The sequence below is a fragment of the Aptenodytes forsteri genome, unplaced genomic scaffold, assembly GCF_000699145.1.
Source record: "Aptenodytes forsteri isolate BGI_AS27 unplaced genomic scaffold, ASM69914v1 Scaffold15, whole genome shotgun sequence".
Classification (NCBI taxonomy): domain Eukaryota; kingdom Metazoa; phylum Chordata; class Aves; order Sphenisciformes; family Spheniscidae; genus Aptenodytes; species Aptenodytes forsteri.
Genome location: NW_008795129.1, coordinates 21504869 through 21515123, shown reverse-complemented (window position 1 = coordinate 21515123; position 10255 = coordinate 21504869). Strand labels below are relative to the sequence as shown.

Sequence of the window (10255 nt, the reverse complement as noted above, 5' to 3'; positions counted from 1 at the left end):
GCCTTTCAATACTTAAAGGGGGCTTATAAAGAAAGATGGGGACAAACAAGCCTGTTGCGCCAGAACAAGGGGGAATGGTTTTAAACTAAAAGAGGGTATATTTAGACTAGATATAAGGAAGAAATTTTTTATGCTGAGGGTGGTGAAACACTGGCACAGGTTGCCCAGAGAGGTTGTAGATGTCCCATCCCTGGAAACATTCCAGGTCAGGTTGGCCGGGGCTCTGAGCAACCTGATCTAGTTGAAGATGTCCCTGCTCATTGCAGGGGGGTTAGACTAGATGACCTTTAGAGGTCCCTTCCAACCCAAACTATTCTGTGATTCTATGAATTTGGACTATGGTTGATGATTCACTGTAAATGTGCCAGTTATCCAAAAAGCATCCTACTTTGTGCAGTGTCTGTATACTGCAGTCTGTCCTCACAGAGCAGGTATTTTTTTACTTTCTCCAGAGAGACATACCAGTTTCTCACAAGCACAATACCAGGGAATTTTTCATTAGTAGCCTGCCATGGAAACTATGATTTTGTTCCCAGCTGGTCCTTCCATCATCCCTTCTGTCTCAGACCTTCAACTGCAGAGATAAAAGGCAACTTGCAGGCAAGGCAGTCCATTTATGCTTCTTGCTGGTTCCAGTCTAAGTTAATCAATTCCTATCTGGAATCTACAAACCTCTTCACAATCACGTGTTCAAAAACAAATCAAGGTCTTTCAAAAGCATTTATTCTCTTGAAGAAAAGTGAAAATGACTGTTTTTTTTAAACAAGGCGCTAATTAAGCTATATGTGGCACAAGGGGCGCCAGGGCTTAAGTAAGGTTATGCTATCTTTACTGATGCTCTCTCTAGCCTCAGCAATAGTGTAATTTCTGCTTTCAGAGACAAAGAGTGAAATAAAAATGGTTAAAGCAAAACCTAGAATTATTAGTTTCATTCTAAAAAGTAAGGAGTGCCACCAGGAAAGAAAAGAAGAAAGATTTCTGCATTCCATTGTTGAAGAACATGTAGAAATATAGCCAGGCTGACAGGCTTATAGTGGTTGTTTAATGGAGATAGAAATCTTTTGAACAAGCAAGAGCAGCAGAAAATATCAACAAAGAATAGAATTCAAGTGGCACCTTGTTCCAAACCTTTCACAATCAATCTTCAGAAATCTGGTAAAACTGCAGATTTCCTCATACTTCACAAGCATATGGATTTTTGAGGGAGATGAACTATTCATGTTTGCAGTACTTTGCTGTTCCTTACACAAAAGCACTAGCTGGAAGGTGTTTTTTATTCTGCAGCAAAATGCACGTATAAAGAAAGTTTGGCTTGCTGAAGACTCCTTTTTCTTTATTTTGCAAAAAGATTCTGTATGGCTCATATCCATAACAGATTTGGCAACAGCCTAATGAGCAATACTCTCCTCAGATGCATCTCAGTAATGTTTTCTTTTCAGCAGTGAAATATTCCAACATTGCTTTGTTTTTGTGAAACATGGACAAAATCTCTCTCATTCATTATTCATCCTGGCAAGCCAGAGATATGCTTCACTGAAGACACATGAAAAGATGCTTTGGCGTAAGCGTACTAGGATCTGACCTCATCTGCCATGTCCATTCCTGCAAAATCCACACTTTGATTGATGAAGCTTTTGCAAAGACTGACCTACTTGTTTCAAAAGCCTGAACTATACCCGTAATTTCTTAGCATTTCTGTAGTAGTCTATCTTACTGTACTCTTGTAGTTATATGTGTAGATTATAATGATTGTTAATCACTGCTAGTGAAGGTTATCAAAAAGATGAATTTTGATAACCAGACAAACCACCAAAATCAGACAGCCAGTCTGCATGTCAACATGAGCTGGGCTGGGGAGAGTCAGAAGAACGGTGCCAGCAGAGCAGCTCTGTGATATATTAAGTATGCTCCCAATGACCTTAGGATTGTTGGCAGAAGCTGAAACAAAGGTTTTGTCTCCATTAAAAAAAAAAACCCACCACCAAAAAGTATTTGGAGGCAAATATCTCAGAGCCTAACATGCCTAGAACAAATCGGATTTCAAAATTTAAGCACTTAACCTAATAAGAGCATGGCAAGGTCTTGTCAGGTCACCCAACCAGCTAATTCAAAAAGCTTCTCTAATCATTTCTCTAGCATCCCTCTAACTTAACACTTGCTTAAATCTTAAACTGTAAAATCAACATTCCTAAATTCAGTCACCTGGTAATGCTGCTTTTTAGAAACTCCCCACGATTTCCTACATTTTGCCATGTTGGACATTTCTGGTTTGGAAAACAATTGTCATTAATATAAAAGGAACATCCTATACTTCTGACAGGTTTCCTACTGCTTATCAAATGAAAATGTACTTAGTTTACAGCCATCAAATGACCAATAAAACTTTAGTACTTACAAACATAAGACGCGTAGGTATGTTGTCTGATTGCACCAAAGGATTTTTATACAGCCAGATCTCTTCTGGCTGGATAACCCGCTGGAATGGATCCAAAAATTCTGTAAAACTGAAACAAACAATTAAAGGGTTTTTTTTTCCCCCCACAATTTGAAATGATCACCAAAAACCCCAGAAGAGTCCTGCTGATTTAAAACTTCCCCCAAAGTTAATTATGGTATAGCATGCATGAATTATCCTTATAATACATTGCTATCCTACCTCACTGCTTTTTAGTAATACAATCTTCATAAATATACACCTAGGAAAATGATTTTTAAAAGTCTATATTCTACAACTTTATAAAAGTTCCATGAACTTTACTGTGGAGAATAAATAGTCATTTTATTTTTTGTGGGAAAAGTGTGCAAAGAATATTGTGGGATTAGAAAAATCACATGTAGCAGATGTTTTACACTGAAGAAATTATATACCAGGTATCAAATACGAAATGTGTCTTTCAAACGTCAAGATCCAGACTTTGAAGTATGACAGTTGTATTTGCAGGATCACAAAGCAAGGAGAAAGAAGCAGCCCAGACAATTCCTTCTACTGATAGAAAGAACAGGTAACTTCAGAGAATATCTCCAGAAGAGACTTACTCCTAAAACAGTATTGGGCTCATAGAAACACATTTTTTCTTTTTTCAGATTCTCAGTATTTTGATTTGCTATCAAGCTTAAGAAGAATCTAGCTGTACCAGAAACGTCTCATTCTACCAAAACTGACTGTTTTAATTTCATTCTCATGTCATTTAGCTCTCTTCAAACAAACAAACAAACAAAACCAAATAAACAAACAAAAAAACCTCACAGTTTTGTAATTATGTTATTTTGAAATGAAGACCATCAAAATAAATTGTTGAGGTTACATTGTTATACAGGAAGTAAATTATTTGTGCAGGTATCTTTTGTCCAGCACTGAAAGAGGAAGCAGGAATTGTGATCTTTGACTGCAGTCAGAAGTTTCAAAAGCTTTTCAGGACTACATAAATTGCCCCTCTTCATTTACACCATACTCTTTTTCCCACAAAGTCCTTCACTGTCCTTTAACTCTTCTTAGCTTTGAAGTCATATCAGACTTCCTGGGAAGTTTTGCCTTTACATTACTCACTTCCAGGCTAGTTTACCAGGAGTGAAAGAATGGCTGCCCAGAGAAGACACAGGGACCAGTTTTATGCAGATTGGTCTTACCCAATAAGCCCATGGAGCCAGAACACAGAGGTGTAGTGGCCCAAAGCTTTTTTTACTGTAAATTTCCCAAAGCCAAGGGCTTTAAACCCCTCCAAAATCAGGTTTTATACAAGTAACAGTTATAACAATTGACTCTGTAAATAGAAAAAGCTCAAAGCAATTTGTAAAGCAGAGTAAAATTAAACCATATATATGCAACTCCCCCCTGTGAAGACGAGTCCTCAAATCTAGCCAGGTTAGCAATTTCCTAAACAACAGCAAGCCTTATCCAGTCTTCCGGGTCTTAGGAAATCCTTCTTTCTATCCCTTCTGAGGATTGACCAGCTGTTCTTTGTCTTCTCACTGTAGCCTACGATCTCTGCATTAGCTAGTCTCCCACGTCCCCAGCACACACTACTACTGACCCCCTTTACTTCAGCACACTCAGACTCCCACTAGACAGAAGGTAGCAAACTCTCTGTCTGCTCCAAAGAGCCCAACCGACCTCTTCTTCCTAAAAGAAAATAACAAAATCTGAGGATCAAACAAGTCAAACACAGTCTTGCCACTTGTACCAATAGTTATGTTTCCCTCGCTGACCTACACGAACAACTACATTCTTCTGGAAAGTTAAGGAGCCTAGTATTGCAAGGAGAATATTTACTATTATATTCAGCTTCTTCAAATCCAGAGTCTGACCTTGCTCTCCAAAGAAGGTGCAAGGTGAATTTCAGAAGTATCAAAACACTTTGTTTCAGTGTTTTCAAAATGAAAACTTAAATCTTTTTTAAGTTTAAAAAACAATGGCTTGTGCAAGACATGAAAGAGGGAAACATTTCTAAAGAAGACCATTTCCAGGAAATAAAACACCTTATATACGAAAAATTCATTTTACAATTTTTCTCTTGAACTAGAAGAGATTTCTAGTTGATTGATTTCTAGACAATGCAAGCAACTTTGTTTCCAAATTTCAACTGAGAGTCCTAAAGTATATTATTTTTACTTTCAGTCTTTAAAGATATTGACAGCAGCTAGAAGCAAGTAACTGCTGGTTGAAAGGGTTCTGTTGCCAAGTAAAGTCACAGGCCTAGGTATGACATCCAACACACATCACTTGGGAGAGTTGAATAGCAAAGTTCACAGCTATATTGCCCAGGACTTAACATTTGTTATGAAGATGTAATACAGGATCTGTGGCCAGGAGGTACTTCACTGCTCTCATCCAAACGTAATTAAATAGGCAAGCACATGCATGTCTGGGCAGACATGAAATTAAAAAGCCAGCTGAGTTTCAATGACTACACCTTTCAGCCAGTCACATCTTTTCTGACATAATCCCTCAGATATCTGCTGGTCTGATGACTGTTTTGACGCAGTTCTCAAAGCACTGGGACTGATGGATATGCCAAGGAATGCCTTGAAGCAGAGCCAAGTTCTTCGACATATCCAGACCTTGAAGCATTTCTACTAACTGCAAAAAACAAACAATACACAAACACTTATGCTTCAAGGTCATCACAGTATATCCATGCACCAGTGCACTTTTGGAAAATGTGTCACATTAAACCAGAGATTTAATTAATTTGACATTAAGACATTTGACATTATGAGCAAATGCCAACAGAGTTAAAGGTTTGGGGCTCTTCTTGTTCTTTCGTTTCCTGTCTCCTTGTTATGTAAGGAAACTAAGATTAAAGTATAGTTGTTTAAATCTGAGAAATTAAACAAAAATCAAATTCATAGTTCTCGCAAGAATCATACTATGACACTGCAAACACATGCCAAGTCATAAGATTTAATTCCTTTAAGAGCAAAATAACACATGTGCTAAAGAGATGAAACTACAATAAATAACATACACAGTATCTGATTCCAGTTGAGGACTGATTTTCTGATTAGTATATACTCACTATCTTTGAAGTCTTCTAAAGAAAGATTCATTTCAACAAATCTATCAATGACAGTAATAATTATTATAATTATTTTTTATTTAATAACAGCAGTTTTGTATCCACTACATATTAAATCTTATTATGTATCCATTTCTTCCTCTGACTTGTGTTCTGAATGTCTTCCAAGAACAGTGTTCAAATATGCTGAAACGTAATGCAAAAAAAAAAAATTTGCTGAAACTGGGTAAAATAATTTCAAAATCACTACTGAAGGAGGAAAAAAAATAGATGTTGAAGGCGGCAGATCTTGTCTGTGTGAACAATACAGAAATACAGAGTAAACAGTTAAGGGAAAGCGACTATATAAAAAGAAATCACTTTTTTTTATCCTCAGAAAAAGCTCAGCTGCTAATTAAATTTTTATGCCAAGACTCATAAGAGAACAATTCTCTTCTTTTTTTGAAGCAGCCCCAATGGGCGACTGGATACGAGGTTTCACTAGCTTGAAGGCAATTCCCTTTGTACTCTATTAAACAATCATGAGGACATACTGGTTTCTAAGCTGCCTGACAGTGATTTATGTTCCTTCATCCTAACCAAAAGTACAGTCTATTACTATTCATAAGCCAGCACAAACTTGTTTAAATGACTAGATGCTATTAGAAATGAATGTAGTCCTTGGAGAATGAAAACTGGTTTCTAGACATTTTCTATTATGGCTGAAAATACAAGCTCAATCATTTAACATCCCCTGGTAGCAGATGGACAACTTAGGAAGCTTACTTCGTACTAGTACATGAAATTTTAGTATTAGCTTTTTGGCCTTACACCTTCTGCATGTTTACATACTCATCCAACATTTTTAACAGTTTAACAAGCAAGAATTTGAACACTTCAGCCTGATAACATATATTTAAGGCATAAAAGAAGTTCCATTAACTTCAAGAGCCTTTAACTGTGACTTTCAAAGCAACCTAAGGGAAACAGGAGCCCTAATTCCATTAAAAACTTCAGTGAGGAACAGGTGCCCAAGTGCCTGAGGTTGCTTTGGACATCCCAACTTACTGCCTACAACACCACACTAAATAAAAATGTTGTTCTTTTCTGAGGACACAAGCACTTCTAGGTTACATTAACTTCATTACCATTTAACAGCATGTAGCCCTTTAGGATAATTTCTATGCAAGCACCACATCACAGACTGATCAAGGTAAAGGTACGCAGTACTTTTGTGATAATATAGACTAATAATTTTTTTTATTAAACCATTCACTGGTAGTGAATGAATCAAACATTGCATAAATATCCTCACAGAGTCTTTGACCTGTACTTCCACTATGGTCTTCATCTCCCATAATTAACAGGAGGGTATTGTTTAGCACCTCACCTTACTGTTTCAAACTCTGCTTACAGTAGCTACCATTCCCTGGCATTCAGCAGCATGAAATCAAGAACCAATGACATTTGGAAGTTGCTAAGATCAGAGAAAGAGCAATAAGCAGTACTGCATTGTCAAAGTTGGTAAGGTAGAAACCTTTAAATGTGAAGAGTAGAAAAGTATGTTCCCAATCTAGCTACAAGAACAGGACAGGAATAGGATAGATGGGCCCAATGTTAGGATTGTATTGTTGTGTCCTGTTAGCATACGATACAAACTACCAGCAATGAAACCATGACTAGCATTCACCTGAGAAGCACCTACTAGTGTTACAAGGACTGCTGCTGGCCAACAGCTCCATTTTCAGAGAGTAACAATATGAAATCACGCAGGAGAAGACACGGGGGCTTTTGTCCTGGCAATCTTGGGGACCTAGATACCTGCTCCACGAGAAGTGTTCACAGCACACTGGAGGGTTAGAGATTGCTTCTTGGTTTTGAGCATCAACTCAAGGATGTACAAGGGGGGTTTTGTTTGGTTTTTGGGAGGGTTGGGGTTTTTGCCTTCTGCTTTGAAGAATTTCTCTTCTTCATAGATGAAGATAAGGGTTGTCCCAAGTAACAAGTGACAATAACTAAGAAAGGAGAGGACAGAGAAGTACATATGGCTGACAAAGCACTGGAAGAGAATGAACATGAACTTGTGATTGTGATACTCAGTCTTTCATACCAGATACCTAATGACCAACCCTCCTCTTTTCTAAGCATCATCTGTTGATAAGTAGATCTGATCCTAAAATGGCTTTGTATGCAATTCCTCATTTGAGCAAGTAATGAAGAGATAGCAGCAAAGCAACACGTGTTCATGAACCTCTTATAAATCACTTCTGAGAGCTTGTGGAAGAAAAACGTTTGGCTCTGACTACCATTCCCTGACTGCAGAACTCTGCGCGAGCGAACTCACCGCTGCCTCTCCCACAGAAACAGATTAGCTGTCACTGTGCTATTGGAACTCCATTCTGCACTTTCTTACATGGCTGTTTCTTTGAGTATTCCCCAAACCAGGTTTCAAATCTAGTAGTAAAAGCTTTTATAGTGTACCTGCCATGTTAAATTGTGCAATCAGATGTCCTGACACTAAAACTGCATAGTCGTGAGCAACATCAGTGAAACTGAAGTTAGTAGGGCTCTGTATAGGTTGGCCTAATTACAGGGTATATACACAATACATAACTCAGCAAGAGATTCTCACACAACTGATTCGCAGCCCCAATGTTTTGAATGAAGAGCCATAAAATGGAACACATCATAGGGCACAACAGCTGTGGAGATAAGAAAATTGTATTCTGAAGGACAGAATTTGCTTTTCCAACAAGTGACGTAGGCTAAACAGAAAGAGCCCAGTGTTTACATTGGCTGGGTACATTGCATTGAACACTGCTTATTCACATTGCCTTTGCTCACATTTGAATCCAAGACTTCAACTTATCCATTCTGAAACATACTAATAGTGAGAAAAGCATTCATGTCATGTTATTTGATACACCGGGAGAGAATAACTTATTGTCATGCCATGAGGAAAACCTAGTCTTGTTTATTCCCTATAGGTAATATTAAGGAAAAAATATAAAACTTTTTAGTGGTTATTTTAGGAACTCCTGCAAAGACAGACAAAATATGAAAAGCTTGAAATGGTCTGTGGCTGGAATGTAAAATTAACAGAACTGAAGCAGACAGGATAGTGATGAGGTGAGATAAGAAACAATGCCTGTGGTTTATCACCATCATTCTGCTCACCACGTGAATGTTGGAGGAGTTCAGTTTCTGAAATGCTGCTGTCTATGCATATTATGGTGATGAGATAGCTTTGTGTTAGCTCAGAGGTTAGCATAAGGAAAGAGATCTGAGCCATTTAATTTCGGAAATCCACAGTTCCTCAGCCATCAAGAAGGGAATTATGTATTGGGGTACAAAAAATATGACCAAGGCCCAATTATTAACGATGAACTGCAATTTCACCAAGGAAGAAGCTGACATGAATTAAAAATATAACTTCAATAATATAAACTCTAGTTTTGATAGAAAGAGAAACTTTCCCTATAGTTAAGGCACAACACTGGTTATCAAGAGATTTGATGTTTTCTGCCACCGTTTTACAATGCAAGGTAGGGCAATTCATTCCAGCAAGAAGTGTCAATATCAGTATCAAAGCAAGACTCCTAATGCTGTAGTTTGCTCATTAACTGGACTGGTATTCACATATGCCGTGTGCACTGCTGACAAGCATTTAAGTAGGAAAGCAACAGCTTCAGGTTCTCCACGGAAATCAAAAGTAAAGAGTTAAATTCTAAAATATATTAGAATTTATATTGCAGTAAATATTGATTGCATAAGAAGCATGTACATGAGAACAGAAATTAATGTTTTATTGGTTCTTCATAGGCTTTGATGGAAACGTTATTATAACCATCATCTTGTAACTGCACTAAAACCAATTCATTAAGTAATTTATATTTGCACTAAGAGATACAGAATCAGCTGTATCAATAAATTATCTCTACCTTTTTAACAGCTAAAAAGTTTTATTTCCCAATACAATGCCATGCAGTGTATACACCCACCACTTCTGATTAACATTCTATAATCCTAATATGGAGCTTTAATGGGTTTGAGTGTCCTGCAGGATACAGGGTAGTTAATATTCACCAGGAACACCCTACAAAGATAATTCAGAAGTTTTTATTGCTACAGAAATTAGAAGATCTGATGCCTCTCTTCATTTGCAGTAACCTTCTGTTTGTAGGCAAGTATTTATGAAGACTCAGAGGAGTACTGGCAGAAAGTAAATGGTAAGAAAAATGTTGCAAGAGGCTTGTTTCTTTCAGTCCCTATTCAGTGCCCAATACAGCTCTGGGAATACTGCGAGTTGATAGCATTTTTTAGATTTCTGTACTTTTGAGAAGCTAGAAACAAAGCCTTTGTCCTGGTTTCGTCAGGGATAGAGTTAATTTTCTTCCTAGTAGCTGGTACAGTGCTGTGTTTTGGATTTAGGATGAGAATAATGTTGATAGCAACAACTAAAACATCGGTGTGTTAAGTAGTGCTTACGCTAGTCAAGGACTTTTCAGCTTCCATGCTCTGCCGACTGAGAAGACTGGAGGTGCACGAGAAGCTGGGAGGGGGCACAGCCAGGACAGCTGACCCAAACTGGCCAAAGGGACATTCCATACCATGTGACGTCCTGCTCAGTACATAAACTGGGGGAAAGCTGGCCGGGGGGGCCGCTGCTCGGGGACTGGCTGGGCATCAGTTGGCGGGTGGTGAGCAATTGCATCGTGCATCACTTGCTTTGTATATTCTTATTATTATTATTACTATTA

The 10255-nt window shown here is 37.9% G+C and overlaps 1 protein-coding gene across 1 annotated transcript in view; it reads right to left on the bottom strand.

Moving 5' to 3' along the window:
- The window catches only part of PLPP4 (phospholipid phosphatase 4), a 59927-nt gene that overhangs the window by 36347 nt on the left and 13325 nt on the right, over nucleotides 1–10255 (bottom strand). Inside the window, exon 2 of the mRNA XM_009278104.1 lies at nucleotides 2396–2504. Coding sequence (XP_009276379.1) covers nucleotides 2396–2504 — 109 coding nt within the window. The remainder of the gene's footprint in view (nucleotides 1–2395; nucleotides 2505–10255) is intronic.